The sequence below is a fragment of the Talpa occidentalis genome, unplaced genomic scaffold (genome assembly GCF_014898055.3).
Source record: "Talpa occidentalis isolate TD23 unplaced genomic scaffold, MPIMG_talOcc4v2.1 talOcc4.12, whole genome shotgun sequence".
NCBI classification, from domain to species: domain Eukaryota; kingdom Metazoa; phylum Chordata; class Mammalia; order Eulipotyphla; family Talpidae; genus Talpa; species Talpa occidentalis.
The window spans coordinates 51,671,785-51,689,620 of NW_023601212.1; the positions used below are offsets into that span (position 1 = coordinate 51,671,785).

The window sequence follows — 17,836 nt, forward strand, 5'->3', positions numbered from 1 at the left end:
AGATTTATAATTTCACTATTAATTTTTCCCCAATGTTTCCCTCTCTTGAAAAAGTATGCAATTCATTTCAAAGACATTCATCTTTTCCATTTAAATCCTTATATAGAGGGTTTGGACTTTTTTATTGAGATAACATTGGTTTACAACACAGTATATGATTTAGAGGCATAGGATGAACCCCTTTCGGTGTTGTTACCACATCACACCCACCACTGAGACACCTGTATTCCCAAACCATAGTCTATTGTGCTGCCTCCCTACTTTGCTCTTCCTCCTCCCCATCCTTCTCTGGTAACCTCAATTGTATAGTCAAATTTCTAGGATTTGTTATTGGTTTGGCTTTATCTGACTTTTTGTTTGGTTTCTCAATATTCCACATATAAATGACACCATCCAGTATTTGTCTTTCTTCTTCCGACTGACTTTGTTTAGCATAATCCCCTCCAGTCCCATCCATGTTGTTGAAGATGGCATGAGTTTATCTTTTTATAGCTAAGTAGTATTCCACTGTGTATATATACCACATTTTCCTATCCCACTCATCTGCCTTTGATATTTGATACTGTATCAAGTATCACTGTTCCTGTAGGTTGGCTATTATAAATAAACAGTGCTGCAGGGAACATAGGAGTGCATGTATCCCTTTGAATTGACTATATTGCTCTCTTCGTGTGGATACCTCAGAGTAGAATTGCTAGATCCTGTGATAGAACCATTTTTAATATTTTGAGAAATCTCCATGCAGTTTTCATAGGCACTGAACCAGTCTATATTCTCATAAATGGCGTATGAGGGTTCCTTTTTCTCCACATCCTCACCAGCACTTGTTTCTGATCTTTTTGATATGCGTGAGCTGGTATCTCATTGTGGTTTTGATTTGTATTTCCCTGATGATAACTGATGATAAGCCTTTATTCATATGCCTGGTGGCCATCTGTATGTTTCTTTGGAGAATTATTACTTAGTTCTCTATCCATTTTTTGATTAGGTTGTTTATTTTCTTTTTGTTGAGTTGTATGAGTTCTTTGTAAATCTTGTATATCAGCCCTTTGTCAGATGTATGGTGTGCAAATGGTAGAGTCTTAAAATCAAAGCAGAGCCAGAAAGATAGTCATTGCTAATAATTAAAAGACTTTTCTCTTTGAAGTTGAGTTTCAATTAGAATATAGGGATTCTTTATTAAAAAGATAGGTTAAAACTAAATGCATTTTGCTTTATCCTTGGTCTTAATGAATATGTAATAGTTATTCTTGACTCATGGTTTATTCACACCTATACTGTGTTTGTAACCAATAATTTTGTCAAACAATGGAAAGTGGCATAAAATTACTATATAGATGCTTTTTAAAAATATTTATACTTGTTTTCAACCTAATTGTCTTGGTATAAATTCTGTAGCACTGTCAAAAGGACAATATTCTCATATATTTCTCAACTTGAGCATTTTTTTCTGTGGGGTCTGTGTGCGTATGTGTGTGTGAGTGTGTGTGTGTGTATGTATGTGGGTGTATGTGAGGTGAAGAACTTGATAAACCCTCCATTTGAACCCATGCTTGAACAATACCCTTAGATCCTCTTCATTTATATTGGCAGGGACCTGGTTGGGGACTTAATTGCTGTTTTGTTGGTAATCCCCGCTTTCCCTCTGTGTTCTCACAAAGGGGGCAAGAGATGAAAGAACCAAGTTCTAAGCCAAACATGCTTATGTTCCAATCCTCATTCCGCCATTTCCTAACTGTGTAATAATGGAAAAGTCACTTTTCTCTGAACCTCATTTTCCAAGTCAGAAAATGACCTTAAAGGATTTTTGGTGGGATTAAAAGAGTTAAATTATTTTCAATGCTTACTATGTTTCATGACATGCTCAATAAACTCACATTATTATCATCCTTTCATCATCGTCATCATCGTCAGTGAACACATACTTTATTTTGGTTTGGGGGCTGAAGCTAATTGTATTCTTTGGATTCTGAAATAATACCATGATGTGCCTTAATTGGAAGGACCCTAGATTTATGTGGGATGATGAGTGTTACATGAAAGTAGAATGTTTTCAAAGCTTATTTATTCCACTCTTATATTCAGATGTCGTACAATCTTTGAAATGTTTGAGAGAAGATTTGTAGAATCTTTGAATTACTGGCCTTCTTTTCACCCGTGTAATGTTGATGAAATGTTTCTTTATCCAAGAATGTTTTTTCTTCCCCCAATAGGTGGACCCCAGCATGCCAGAGGAAGTGTTATTGGAAATATTAATGATGTTGAATTTGGAATCGCTTTCCTTAATGCCACCATAACAGATAGTCCTACTTCTGATACTAGAATCATACATGCAAAAATTACCAATGTCCCTCGAAGTCTTGGTTAGTGCCTTTGCTTATAAAAGTTGTTAATAAACCTACTTTGAAAAACTTATGTATTATTCTTTTATTATTTCTTCTTAAAATGTCTAAAACATGCTGTTATTAAATGATCAATATAATAGTCCTTGTAATATAATAGTCCTTGTATAATAGTTCTAGCCCAAACATAAGCTTCATATTTATTTTGTTCTTATCCTATTATAATAGGAATAATATGTTATAAAGACAATAATAACACTGAAGTGTAAATATTTTGCTTTATAACCTATTCTTTTACTTTAGGCCCAGCAATGAGAAAGATAGTTTCTATTCTAAATCCCATTTATTGGACAACAGCAAAGGAAATAGGGGAAGCAGTCAATGGTTTCACTCTCACCAATGCAGTCTTCAAGAGAGAAACTCAAGTGGAGTTTGCAACTGGTTAGTGCCACTGAACTTAATATTCTCTTACTATAAATCAAATCAAAAAATGATTGTTTTAAAAGTTAGTGGTAAGAACAAATGTATGTTCCCACAAAGAGCAATTTCAAAGTTTTTGATGCCATCTTATCATAAATAATATAAAAGCTATATCGTTTTTTCCTGTAAATTTATACTGACTTTGGTCTATAAGAGGCCATGTGTTTTAAAACCTATACTGATTTTTATACACCCCCCAAGTTTTTTTTTTTTTTTGTCTGTTCTCTAGAGTTTTAAAAACCAAAGAGAACAGGAAAAGGAACAGATCCAAGACTTCTGTCTTTGAAATTGAGATTCAATTAGGATACCTTTAGGAAATCTTCATCAGAAGGATGGAAATAAATAATACAACCAAAACTAAAGACTTTTTGCTTTATCCTTAGTCTTAATGTATTAACTATTCATGGCCCTTTTCAAGTGCATGCAGGTTTTTGTAGACCTCCTTTTCAAGTCTCTTCAAAGGTAGGAAGTCCCCGACAGCAATTGTCTTTAAGGAAGATGGGCCGAGGGAGAGTATACTTTCAGTCAAACTGCAGAACACACGAGTGGGTCTGTGGGTAGCCCTCCACTGCTAAGATGCCATTTCACTACTTCCTGAAGAAGCAGGAACAACAAGTCCGGTGGCCACACTTGTATTTATTGCCTTTCTGCCTGGGAAAGCTGCCCTTTGACAGGCAATTCATTTCTGTGAATTGCGTTGTTATTACTTGAGTTTAAATTGTGGACTCCTTCACATAATCACATGCTACATTTTTGCTACAGAAAAAGAAGTTTTAGAACTAATAGTTCAATCAACCTAACTCTTTAATTTGGGGAATAACTTCTAATTCAATTCTCTTATCATCTTTCATTATTCAAGTTTGAGCTGAAATGGCATAGCTGTATATAAATCTGCTGGGTTTACACAGTCCTTTTTTTAATTTTTTACATTTTTATTGACATAAATTGGGATTATAAAATTAAACAGGTTTCAGGTGTATGTCATTATAAATGTATATATTACATTATGTTCATCTAAATCACAAATCATGTGTGTTTTGCTGTTAAAATGAATGGCTTGCAATTCCCAGGGGAAGTCTTACGGATGACTCACATCGCCCGTGGCTTGGATTCTGATGGTGCTTTGCTGCTGGATGTTGTTGTGAATGGTTATGTCTTACAGCTCCAGTCACCTGCTGAAATTGCTATAAAGGTAACTCACCTTCACTATGTCATGGGGCTATGGTAATAATAAGAGTGTGAGTCAAAGGTTCACAGAAAGAACACAGAGACTTGTGTTATTTCCCTTGTTTCCTGTGGGGGAATAAATGTCTTAGCCACTAAAGTTCCAAATGCTGAGCTGGTGTTGGTTTAAAAGTCCTCCAGTCCAAGTCTTCATAATGTCTTAGTAGTTTTATTACCTGCTTATCAGGACTGAGATCATGGCTATGTTGATTTAAGCCACTTGTTCAATGTTCTCCGAAGAAAATAGTAACTTATGCATAAAAGTTTGTGCATAATATCCATTAAAGTATTTCAGAAATTAATGAATGATAATAATCACCCTTTCACATGTTTTCTTTATTCTTCACCTATAACTTTGAATCCCTTATTAAACTATTATTTATGACAGCAAAATAGTAAAACTAATATAATTATAATTGAAAGCTTTTACCTTTACTTCCTACACACAGTGCTATACAATTACAATTTCATTAAGAGCTGTATAACCCCTAAGCTTTTTTTTTCTCATTCTCCCCACCCCCCACCCCCATCAAAAACAAAGTAGAATGAGTCATTCTGATCATCAAATCTGTATTGTCTCCTTAGGATTACACAGAAGACTACATCCAAACAGGCCCTGGGCAGCTGTATGCCCACTCCACCCGTCTGTTTACCATTGATGGCATCAGTGTCCCCTACACATGGAACCACACCATTTTCTATGATGAGTCGCGAGGCAGAATGCCTTTCTTGGTAGAAACACTTCATGCATCCTCTGTGGAATCTGACTACAACCAGTTAGAAGAGACTTTGGGTTTTAAAATCCATGCTTCAATCTCCAAAGGTAATTTGGTTGCAGGAAAGGTCAGCTCTTTCTGCCATCAAGCCTTCCTAAAAGGGTAAAAAGAATGGCATTGACATCATTTGAAATAAGATCACAGTGTAGATCTGACACAGTAAAGCCAGGCCTGTGGTCTATGTATATGGTAGGTGAAGCCAGTGGCGAAGTCAGTCCAACCAGAATTTTGCTACATTAAGTTTACTAATATGCTTCTTCATAGAGCAGAGCAGAGTTGTAAATATTCTGCTCTGTATATGCAGAGAGGTTTAAAAATGTATAGTTAATCAGAATAATTTCTCTTTGAGTATTAAAGTCTCTGTTCTTCTAAATCTTACCAATATCAAGGAATTTTTTAAATTCCTGAAATGTAAAGGTATTTCTTAATGTAAACTCATCCACAAAAATTTCCACATTTTAAAAGCAACTTTTAAACACCGCACAGCAGTAATTTTTCATCTATATTCCATTTTCCAAATGGAATTCTACAGGCCAGGAGCCCACTGGCCCACTCTGCCATGGTTTTCTTTGGTGTGTCCATCGTGTGAGAGTGCCTTCTCGCCCATAAGAGACACTGCAACAATTAACATTCTGTAGTCTGTGGGGTTTTGATGCTAGCAAATACTTGCATGTAGTGATGTTATAGAAGCTAACTTTTTTTTCCTCGAGGGAGCATTGACCTATAACACCATGTAGTCTTCAGGTGTATGAATCTACATTTGTACATACTACATCAGACTCATCACCAGAATTCTGATTTCTGCCCACCACCACACAGCTGATCCCTTTTACTTGATTTATCCATCCCATTTCTACCTTCTCCTCTCTAATCACCATTTTGCTCATATAATGTCAGTTTTTGTTTGATTTGATCATTTATTTTGTTTCTTACCTACCACATACAAGTGAAGTCTTACAGCATTTGTCTTTCTCCATCAGATTTACTTCATTTTGCATAAATACCCTCTAGGTCCATTCAGATTGCTATAGGACAAGATTTCATCTTACTTTTTAGCTGAGTAGTGTATATTGTGTGCATATTTTATATATCTGCCACATCTTCTTCATCTGTCGGTGAGCACTGGTTATTTCCATGCTTGACTATAATGAATAATGCTGCAATAAACATAAGAATGCATGTATCTCTTCAAAATACTATTTTCATGTTCTTCAGATAAATACCCAGATATTGAATGGCTGAATCAGATGGTATTGCTATTCTCAGTTTTTTGAGGCTTCCCCATATTATTTTCCATAGTGGCTGCACGAATTTCATTCCCACCAACAGTGTACAAGTGTTCGGTTTCCTTTTCTCCATATCCTCACCAATACTTTTTTTTTCCTAATCCTTTCTAATAATAGTCACTCTTACAGGAGCTGTCTCATGGTCTTGATTTGCATTTCCAGGATAACAAGAGATGACTAACCTCTTTTCTTGTGCCTGTGGGCCATCTGTTTGTCTTCTTTGGAGAAGTATCTATTCAGATCCTCTACATATTGTTAATTGGGTATTTAGTTGTTTTTGTTGTTAAGTTTCATAAGCTATTTATATATTTTGGACATTAACCCTCTTTAGTCATTAACTATTTGAATGACTTTAACTTTTAAGTTTGGACTCTATGAATATACTTAAAATGTGGTGTTGACCTTGTGAATTGTGTTTTACTGTGTGCTGGTATTCCCAAAATAGAGCCAAGTAGATTTGAAACAATATCATTTTTTTTGTCCTGCTCAGCAGGTATACTAAAAATTCATTTTCACTTTTTACTCCTGCTTTCATCAGTTGTATATATGAGTATTTTCTTCTTTACTACTTATCAGAACAGCTTTGTCAAACTTGATGTACTAGTAATCAAGGAGTGGGTGTTCATACTTTTTGAGATAATCATAGATTTGTGAAGCCTCATACCCAGTGGGGTCCAAAGCCCCACATCTCCTCCACCTCATTGTACTATGGTTTTTTGTTCAGGCCACTTGGAAAAAAAGGAAAAAGTCGCAAGCATGAAGTGTTATGTTTTTTCTTCCCCAATAGTGTCTATTTTTTCAAATCTAACCTGTTTCTACTTTTTCCAATACTCCATATAATTAGAAAATATAACTTGACACAATGCTTTCATTAAAAATGAATTTATACCGGGCCTCCCCTGGTGGCGCAGCGGTGGAGCTCTGAGCTGCGAAGCTGCCCGCAGCCTCTGCAGCACTGGTTCGATCCCCGGCCGCCGGCGAGGGTCCCAGATGGCACGCAGACCTCTCCTGCCGCCCGCTGCTCCCCTCAGCAGTGTACTTGTCAGTCTGCCTGTTCTGTTCCCTGCTCTGGCTCTGGTGAATTCTCTCACTCTCCCGCGCTTCTGACTATACCCAGTTCTTGTATAAATAAATAAATAAATCTTTAAAAAAATTTAAAAAAAATGAATTTATACCATCTGAGACTAGATGAATTGAAACCATTTTTGAAAAGTCATACATACTTTCTCCCCAATCCTGTAGATGTTCTATGCTTTATTTAAACTTCGTGATGTGTATAAGGATGTTGTTGGGGGATTTGGGTTCCCCTATAGAAGAAATACACTATAGGTTATTTAAAGCCCCTTACTTACCTTAGAATACTGTGAAGTTATCGGTTACATCTGATATATCTGTCCGTTTGTTGACATTATTCCTGTGAATTACAATTGTCTACCTGTAATTTGGTTTGAGTGACCGACCACAAGGGGGCAGGCTTGCATTCTCAGTAGCTCACCCACCATGTTCTATTTTATGTTGGACCTTGACTAGAGCTACAGTTACAATGCAATTAGATCACCTAGAGATCTTGATGAACGTTTAGATTTCTGGTCATCGAGTTTTGTTTTAACTCACCCAAGGTAGAGTCTTTGATTCTGCATTCTTAACACAGCTCCTAAATGATTCTAATGTATCTGGCCTACATACTGGTATTTGTAAACTACATGTTAATACAAGTCACTTGCAAATGAATCTCATCAAGTACAAATTTTGTATCTTTAAAAGCAAGTGTATTTTTTAAATTTATTTCTGAAACATAACTACAAATATTTTAAATTCATGAAAGAAAAAATTATAAAGGGAAAATGTACAAGAAAAAATATTTGCATCAAATGTTATAGACAACTATGATTAATCTAAATATATACAAGACTCTTAAAAATCAACAAGAAAAAGGTAAACACCCCAATAGAAAACATACATCAAGACTATGATAGGAAATTCACAAAGGAAGAAATAATAATGATAAAATAAATATGATAAGCTATTTACTCTCATTGAAAACCAAAGAAATACAAATTAAAACAATGGAATACCACACCCAACCATCATCGTCAGAAATGAAAAAATATGATAGTCACAGGTATTGAAGGGGCATAGGGAGATGAACACCCCTGTACAAGGGCAGCAGGGGGTTTAAATATGTTAGACATTTCTGGAAGGCAGTATGTATCAGCAGCTTTTCAAACACTCAAGACTTTTCAGTTATCTTACTCTAGGAGTCTGGCCAATGATGAATGCTCAGGAAGTTTCACCCAAGGTTACTTATAATTGAAAAATTATTAATAAATATCCTGTAAGTCAGAATCAAATATGTACATCATGGTAGGACTGTATGATAAGTTCTTAAACAATGATTGAAAAATTAGCTCATCTATTAATTTTAAAATATTTGTTGAGGGCCTACTGAGGACCAGACACAGTTCTAGGAATTAACAATATAATTGTAAACAGTGACAAAGTTGTGCATGACATAGTAGTGACTGAAAAGCAGTTTAATACGATCCAAACCTAGGTTGCCCGCTTTGCATTAATTATAAGGAAACCTTTAAACTGGTTAAGACACAGATTTCTAGACCTCTTCCTTTGTAATTCTCACTGGAATGTTGGACTAACAAATATATATTTTTAATAAGCTCCAAGAGATTTTATGATCAGCCAAGTTTGGCAATTATTAATCTATACAGTAAGAGTCTAACTTATTTGTCTAACTTATTGAAGTATTTTAAGTTTCAGATATGCATTATTCTAAATCATTGTCTATATACACTACATGAAATCATTGTCTATATATACTACATTGTCTATATATACTAATTTCATCACTGAAAGTCCAGTTCCACATGACTCACTCAGTTCCTCATCTGAAAATCTGATATGGTGGGAGTAGGCGAACTGTGAGAAATAAATGAAATAAGCACACAAAGCTTATGGTCCTTACTATGTGTCTCTTGGTTCCCATGCAATAATCATTTAGTGATACACTAGAGAATTTTCTAACCCGTCCATCCATATTCCCAACCTCCAGCACATGTAGGCAGACCTGGATTCTTTCAGTGTCATTTTCACACTTAGTGTAGAAAGGGATCACGGGCCTCTATTTTCTGTTCAAGGTTTTAGATGAGAAGGTTTTTGCCATTTTTAATGCCTAGAAATAGTAAATAGGGCTCTACTTTCCTATTCAAGGAAATAGTTTTCCCTGAGTAGTTTTTCTTACACCCTCCAAATACATAAAATAGTTATGAACATTTTCATGTCCTCAACAGGGCACAAGCATTGATATCATCACATTCTCTCCAAAGTAGAATGAATTGAAGATATTTTCTGATGCCAGCATCACCTCTATGAAGTGCACCTAAAACAACAATAAAAAGCAATAATGCATTTAAAATTGAAAGAAAATCTAAGATAACTTCTAAGAGATCCAGTATGAATTAAATAAAATCTCCATTTAGATTTAGAAACACTGATTATGTTAGCAATTGTGTGTGTGTTTGTGTGTGTGAGAGAGGTTATTTTGGTAATTTGAAAGAGGAGTTTATTTAACTTTCTGCAGGTCAATAATGTTTGAAAAATATTTGCAAAACTACTGTAATCAAGACAGTTATTTACTTTCTCAGGAAAATCATTGCCTAATTAACATTATTCTTACTAATACGTTTTATTTCTGACAGCTAACTTATAATTGTTCTAACATATACACCTGTTTCCCATTGGTTCAATTACATGGAAAGGAAAACTGTTGGCCATACAGGGGGACTTTGACCCAGATGCTCCCTACTGCACATGGTGAAGAAATTACGAAAGGACAGGATCTCTTCAGTAGAGCTTCAGTTTTTCACTGACACATATTAAGTGGCTTGAAATAGTATTTCTATTTCTAGAACAAGTAGAGTAAGACTTAACCGGAAAAATAGGATTATTGCCTGTGGTTATGACTGGCGTGCTCAGCGATGTCAGGTCCTTTTCCATTAGCACAGAATAATTTGATTTCATTTTCTTTCAATTAATGTAAATAACCTAAATAGAAAATCTGTTTGTAATGGCTGCTTGTCAACAGTCTCTGGGCTATGATTCCTTTAGTTCTGATTCATTTAGGAATGTTTCCCATTCCTGTTGTTTTCATTTATTGTGTTTGTTACATTAGATGTTCTGTCTTTGGCATGTCTTCCCAGGGAGGATTGTACTGGAAAGGAACAAGTTGCTTGTTCTAACAACCCAGTAAATCTTGTTTTTCTCTCTGGTAGGAGATCGAAGTAACCAGTGCCCCATGGGGTTCACCTTAGACTCAGTTGGACCCTTTTGTTCTGGTATGTATAGATGTAAATAATGCATTTTTGTTTTTATAAAAATGTGAATGTGGATAGCATTTAATGCACTTCTATGGCAGTTTTGCTAGATATTTATTTTTTATTTTCTTACATCATTCATTTTTGCACAGTATTTGATTTGTCCCCTCAGATGTAGTCCCCATAGCTCTCCCACCACCATAATATCACCACAGTCCCTTGTGTTCTTCCCTCCCCTGTTTTGACCCCTCTCCTTCCCCCGTTCCTGCTGGATCCCTCAGGTCTATCATTTGCCTGCAAGTTTTGTCTTTTTCCTGACCCTTTGTTTGGTTTCCCTATGTTCCACCTATAAGTGAAACCATTCAATATCCTCTGACTTATTTCACTTAGCATAGTTAATCATAACTGTCCTATGAATGTCCCATTTACAGGAGAGGAAACCGAGATAGAAAGTTAGAGTACTTAAGATCACTCAGTTTACAGATGGGGGAACCATATTTGAATTTAGGACAGATAGGAAGTCCCAAGTGTTCTTTCAATTTGACCTCAATCAACTGTCCGGAAGTGACCAATACTGGGCCGGAGGGAGCACAGAGGTGATGAGCACTCTGGATGTGAAACAGCAATAATTCAGTCTAAACCACCAATCTCTGTACTTGATCAATCAGATAGGGGGAGTGTGGGCCAAGGACTGCGGCCTCACATGCCAGTACCAGTGCAACAGAGTCACAGATCGGCAGGTAGCTGTATCAGTGGCTGGAGGAGCTCACCTCTGTATGCACCTTGCCTTTCTGTGCTGAGGCCGTGTACTGTGGGAAAGTGATCAAAAGGTGGTGTGTCTAGAAGCTGTGTTGCTCAGGGTCAAATCCCAGCTCTGCCAGGCATGACCTTTGTGACCTTGGACCTCTTTGTTTCTCAGTTTTTTTAATCACATACAATGAGGAGAGTAATAAAAATACCCATCTCCTATGAATTTTGTGAGGAATGAGTTGAGAAGCATTTAGATCACAGCAAATAGCAATTATATCTTAACTGTCATCATTGTTGCTTTAGAAATAACCTAAACATCTATTTACTATCAAATATAATTTGGGGACCCTAAATTAATTTTTATTTAATGTTTCCATTATGTGGTACTTTGAGCATTTTTCTATTATATTTGCATTGGATTCAGTTCCTTGGTCTCTAAGCCAACTATTCTTACAACTTTGCTCTTAGTAGGAGGATTCCATGCTCATCAGACCTCTGTTTCTTCTTTCAGATGAAAATGAATGTACTTCAGGGAATCCCTGCTCCCACATCTGCCACAATGCCATGGGAACCTATCACTGTTCCTGCCCGAAAGGCCTCACCATAGCTGCAGATGGAAGAACTTGTCAAGGTATTCCCAGAGCTAAGACTATACACACATTTGAGCAATGCTCAAGGCAATTCTGCCCTAAAAAAGTGCAGCAGACCAATGCTTTTCTCTTATGCTTTCTGCCCTGCACCTTGGTCACAAGCAGAAAAGATCTTCATCAGACTGAAAATAAAGAGAGTTTTAGCACATGACCAAAGGGTCCCCATGGGCCCCCAAGCTTGCATGCTCTAAAGGGATCCAGCCATCCACCCCAGTAGCTAGTCTCAGGTGACTGAATGTAAATGGGGACAGGGAACTTGGGACACACCCCACCCCCACCTTATGAGGATGCCTCTATAACAGGATCACGGCTCACACACTGACTTCCAGTGAGCAGGGCAGCCTGCAGTGATTCACTCAACCTCCATGACACAGCATGGAGAGGCAGGCGGGACTGCTATGTACTCATTTTTCCAATGAGAAAATTGTAGCATCAAGAGGTTACAAGGAAGTTAAGTGAACTGCATAAAAATAAAACACTTTTCTACCAGATTTTGTATACTTTACAGTTAGAATTATGCAAGAACTTAATTGCATAAATAAATAAATAATGATAGATAGAGGAAAGAATTTTCCTTCAATGCCCAAGCGACTGCCCTTTTAAGTGCAAAAGAGGGGGGACACTGAAGGAGGGAGGATTCTTTCATGGAATGTTCCCTGTGGATCAGGCACCTTAAATATATTATTTCCTTTAATGTGAGATCCATATTATCATCCTCATCTAGTGCATGGGTGGGTCTCAAAATATGCTGTTCAGCCGGAAGCTTGTCAGCTATTTCACCCACCTGAAATGATCCAACCAAAATATCCTATATTCCTAGTCTTGTATGTTTTTCAGTGCTGCTGATTGCCTTCTTTACCCTTATTTCACAGCAGGATTTTAAGTTGGTTTTCATCAACTCATCTTAGTTTAATGACTCACTATGTTGCAGACATTGATGAGTGTGCTTTGGGTGGACACAGCTGCCATTCGGGTCAGGACTGTGACAACACCATCGGGTCCTATCGCTGTGTGGTCCATTGTGGAACTGGCTTTCGCAGAACCTCTGATGGACTGAGTTGTCAAGGTACAAAAAACAGGAGCCCTCCTTCATTTTCATCATACTAAGAATTAAGACCTCCTGCCGTTCAAATCATTTACAGTAAACTCTGTTTTGTAGCTCAAGCTTCTTGATATTGGATGTAATAGTCCACAGATATTTTAAATATTTGTAGCATAGTGGTTTTGAATAACATCTGCCTGCTATTTTTGAGAAAGGAGATTATATAACAAGATCTAATAGAATCTATTTCATCAGATTCCATTGCACAAGACTACCAGAGTGTTTATTACAGTATTTTTCAATAGGCTTTATTTTCTAGAGCATTTTTAGGTCCACAACAAAATTAAGCAGAAAGTACAGAGAGTTCCCATATACTTCCTGACCCCACACATGGACAACCTCACCCACTATCAATATCCACTCCAGAGGAGTATGTTTGTAACTATCAATAAACCTACACTGACATGCCTTTATCACCCAAAGTCCCTAGCTTATATTAGAATTCACTCTTGATGTTATACATCCTCTGGGTTTTAACTAATAAATAACGATATGTATCCACCATTAAAATATACAGAATAGTTCCACTGCCCTAAAAGTCCTCTGTGTTATAGCTATTCATTCCTCACTCCCCTCTAACTTCTAGTGACCACTGATATTTTCATTGTTCCATACTTGTGCCTTTTCCAGAATGTTACATAGTTGAAATCATAAAGTATGTGACCTTTTCAGATTGACTGCTTTCACTTAACAGTGTTCATTTACGATTCCTTCATGTCTTTTCATGATTTGATAGCACATTTCTTTCGAGCCCTGAATAATATTCCATTGTATGCATGTACCACAGTTGATTTCTCCATTCATTTACTAAGGAAAATCTTGGTGATTCCAAGTTTTGGCAGCTGCAAATAAAGCTGTTACCAGAATTTTTCATAGGCAGAAACACTGGATACAAAACTGAATGCCAGTCAATTGTAGAAAGAATGAAGGGATTAGGTCCATACACACCATAAACCATTGTACAGCCATTATGAGGAATGGAATGGAGCACTGTTGTTTGGCTTAGAGGAATTTCCATGACAAAACCAAGATGTAGGAAAATATATACAAATTGTGCAGAAAAGATGACTGGAAAACAAAAATAACTTAAGAAAATGGAAATGGATTTGCATGTTTAGGAGTGTATGTGTATGTGTGTGTGTACATAAAATAGATACATTATTATTCATAATAGATTGCTAATAACAATTGGCTTTGGTTGGCATGAAGGATAAAAAAGGGGTGGGGGCAAGAAAAAGAGAAAGAAAGGAAAACTGCACTGAGAAAATCTTTTAATAGTATATCATCTCATTTGTGCATTGATGCTAACACATGAAGATTTTTTGAAATATTAAATGCCTTAAGTAGAAAACAAGTACAAAATAAGATATTGGCAATCTCAGGTTTGAGAATGCAAGATGGAGATGTCAAGAGCCTAAAAATGGTAATTACTCTTTTGAGGGGTTTGGAACAAAACAATAGAGAAGTGGCAGGAACTTGAGACAAATTTTGTTGCCATCGGACAAATTCGATGTATATACAGACTTGAAAAACACTCAAGAGGAGGGAATGGTAGAGGGACCACAATCCTTACGTTGGTGAGGATAAAAAGGAGGACTGCAAATCTAGAAAGTTCAAATAAAGGGACTTTTCTTAAATAAGAGAAGAGAATTCTGAGACCTCCCTGGTGGTGCAAGTGGTTAAGTCTCAGCCCTATGAAGTTATCAGCAGCCTCTGCAGCACTAGTTTGATCCCCAGCCAGGGAGCTGACCCTCATGGCGAAGCAGACGTCTCCTGTCTCACCTGCTGCTCCCCTCAGCAGTGTATTTCAGTAGATCTGCCTGTTCTGCTCCCCACTCTGTCTCTGGTGAATCCTCTCACCCACCCACACCTCTGGCCTATACCCCAGTTCTTGAATGTATAAATAAAATAAATCTTTTTTTAAAAAAAGAGAAGAGTGGAGCCTCCCCAGTGGCGCAACGGTTGAGTACTGGGTTGCAAAGCTGCCTGCAGCCTCTGCACCACCGGCTCGATCCCCAGCCACTGGGAGGGTCCCACATGGCGCGTAGACCTCTCCTGCCGCCCACTGCTCCCCTCAGCAGTGTACTTGTCAGTCTGCCTTGTTCTGCTCTCTGCTCTGGCGCTGGTGAATTCTCTCACCCTCCCATGCCTCTGACTGTACCCAGTGCTTGTATAAATAAATAAATAAATCTTTTTAAAATAAATAAATAAATAAAGAGAAGAGATTTCTGTTCCTCTGGGATTGGAGGCAAGGAGAGGGAAGAAAATACAAAAATAAATAAATAAATAAAAGTAAATGCACAAGAGTTTAGGGAGTTCATGTCTAGGCTTTGTTAATTATACTATGACTCAGGTGGTGTTTGGGAAAATTATTTTGGCAGTGACAACAGACAAGGAGAAATGGTAAAGTTGCTGCATCCAATCTAGTGTAAGGTGATAAAGACTCAAATAAACTAATAGCAAGGAAAAATGGGAAGGTCAATTGCGAAAGACCTTCACATTTCCTGCCCTGTCTCACACCCTCCACCTCTTCTATTCCTCCTCCCTGCCTCTGCCTCATCTTCAGTATTCCTGTCTGTGAGCACCATTCCAGAGCTGAAACTTCCTAGAAACAGGGGTGGGAGCCATATGGTAAAATAAAGTAGAGGTGTGTTATATAGTTCTGGAGTCATTAGCAAAAATCTATATTTGAGGAGTCTTGAAGGGAGATAACCTCTCCAGCAGTTTATTCTGTCAATGCCTTGGCAGACCATCTGGAGCAGATGTATTGGATTAGTTGTAGGAAAGATCTTAAACATGATAATGATCAATGGTCATTGAATGTTAAACATTGGGATAAACTAATCCAGGTGTTCTAACAACATACAATGAAAGTTTTGTTTTATTTAACAGATATTAATGAATGTCAGGAGTCCAGCCCCTGTCACCACCGCTGTTTCAATGCCATAGGAAGTTTCCACTGTGGGTGTGAACCTGGATATCAGCTCAAAGGCAGAAAGTGCATCGGTAAGAATGGACTTTAAATTAAAAGCAACGACATCTTGATAACATCTTAACAATGTCTGGTCTAGTAAATATGCTATGTCCAGACTTGATTCATATATAGGACACCTACTATGCTATATAATCTATACACAAAAAGCAAAATGGAAGCAAATGCTATATTTTGTATACTTTGTTTTCCAATTACATAACTGTGTTGGTAATTTCCCCTTCTTCCCAATTTTTTCCAGATGTATATACTTGAGGTTATATATAACATATATAATTTTTTATCTTCCTAGGAGAAGGAAGTGGTTGGTATGACCACCAGCTCTGTGAAGTAATATTTTGATTTTGAATTTTATCACTCTGTTTTAAAATAAAATGTTTTACAAACTTTCATGAAATGTAAACACTTTTATATAATGATTATACATTTAGTATCTATATTAGTTTACGATATCCTTAAAGTCCAGAGGTATAATTTCTATGGGAAATGGAAGGAATTAGTTTCTCAGTATGCGTTACCTTTATTCTTTTATCCAGATGTGAATGAGTGCAGACAGAATGTGTGCAGACCAGACCAGCACTGCAAGAACACTCGTGGTGGCTATAAGTGCATTGACCTTTGTCCAACTGGAATGACCAAGGCAGAAAATGGAACCTGCATTGGTGAGTGACTATTTTAATGACTGAGATCCATTTACCATCAACAAGCCAAGTAAGACATTCATTTTTTAAACTAATGATTCAATGGGGAGGAGGAAGGAAGAAAACAAAGTGTGGAGGGTGCCCAAGGGACTGTCATGGTGGACCGTGGGAGCCTGGGTGCAGCTGTGGTGTGGAGATATGTATCTGAAGAGGTGTGAGCCTCTGCCTGTGAACCACATAGAGTGTTGCAAACCAATGTTACCTCAATTCAAAAAAAAATAATGATTAGGGTAAATATAACCTACCAAGGAAATTACTCTTTGCTGTAGGTGTTTCGCTCCCAATTTCTAGTATGGTTAGTTCTAGATAATGGTTATACCAGGGGATAGCTGCTTACCATGAACACTTATGACCAATTTCAGCTCCCAACAATTGCACACTTGGTTTACCTAGTTCAGTATGCACATAATTTGATACTTCTAATATGAAACTTAGCATTTATGCTTAGAATTTCATGAGAGAGGGATAAAAAAGTAATGTTTGTAGAGGTCTATTAGAAGTTCAAAATATAGCTTCACTAGAACTAAATATTGTTGAAATGTCCAAGCATTGACCAGACAATAAAGTAAACTCTGTTTCTCCCTAATTGTATTTTTTGCGCGCCTATTCTATACCAGTCTGCACTAGTTAGTAAAGCAAGGAGCAGCAGAATTTACAAAAATGAAAGAGATTTCATTCTGTTCTCAGGTACTTACAGTCTATGGGATAGGTTGGCTAATTCCACTCTCTTCACCAAAAGAAAAAAGAAAAAGATCTGTAAAATGAGGCAAAGTAAAATGCTATAAAGGAGGTACAGATAAAATTGTATGAAAGAATGGTGATATCTAATGAGAGTGTCTATCAGAGGTATCACAGAAGGATCCCATTAAATATAGCCTCAAATGGTGGAGGAGGTAGAAAAGGGAAAGAAACAAAGTGAACGCCTTGTGTGAGGGAAGAGAGCTGGACTTAGAGATAATGCATTAAAATTCATCTTTCCTGGGCCTCCCCGGTGGTGCAGCAGTTGAGCACTGGGTTGCGAAGCTGCCCGCAGCCTCTGCAGCACCGGCTCGATCCCTGGCTGCTCCCCGGCCACCGGAGGAGGGTCCCACATGGCGCGCAGACCTCTCCTGCTGCCCGCTGCTCCCCTCAGCAGTGTACTTCAGTCCTTCTGCCTGCTCTGCTCCCCGCTCTGGCTCTGGTGAATTCTCTCGCCCTCCCGCGCT

General features: G+C 37.5%; 1 protein-coding gene across 2 annotated transcripts in view; it reads left to right on the forward strand.

The window, feature by feature from the left end:
- The window catches only part of HMCN1 (hemicentin 1), a 508,306-nt gene that overhangs the window by 474,346 nt on the left and 16,124 nt on the right, over positions 1-17,836 (forward strand). For both annotated transcript variants that reach the window (XM_037506314.2, XM_054693419.1), the window contains exons 94-102: positions 2,214-2,363; positions 2,646-2,783; positions 3,893-4,014; positions 4,632-4,869; positions 10,395-10,457; positions 11,698-11,817; positions 12,768-12,902; positions 15,831-15,944; positions 16,467-16,592. In XM_037506314.2, coding sequence (XP_037362211.1) covers positions 2,214-2,363; positions 2,646-2,783; positions 3,893-4,014; positions 4,632-4,869; positions 10,395-10,457; positions 11,698-11,817; positions 12,768-12,902; positions 15,831-15,944; positions 16,467-16,592 — 1,206 coding nt within the window. The remainder of the gene's footprint in view (positions 1-2,213; positions 2,364-2,645; positions 2,784-3,892; positions 4,015-4,631; positions 4,870-10,394; positions 10,458-11,697; positions 11,818-12,767; positions 12,903-15,830; positions 15,945-16,466; positions 16,593-17,836) is intronic.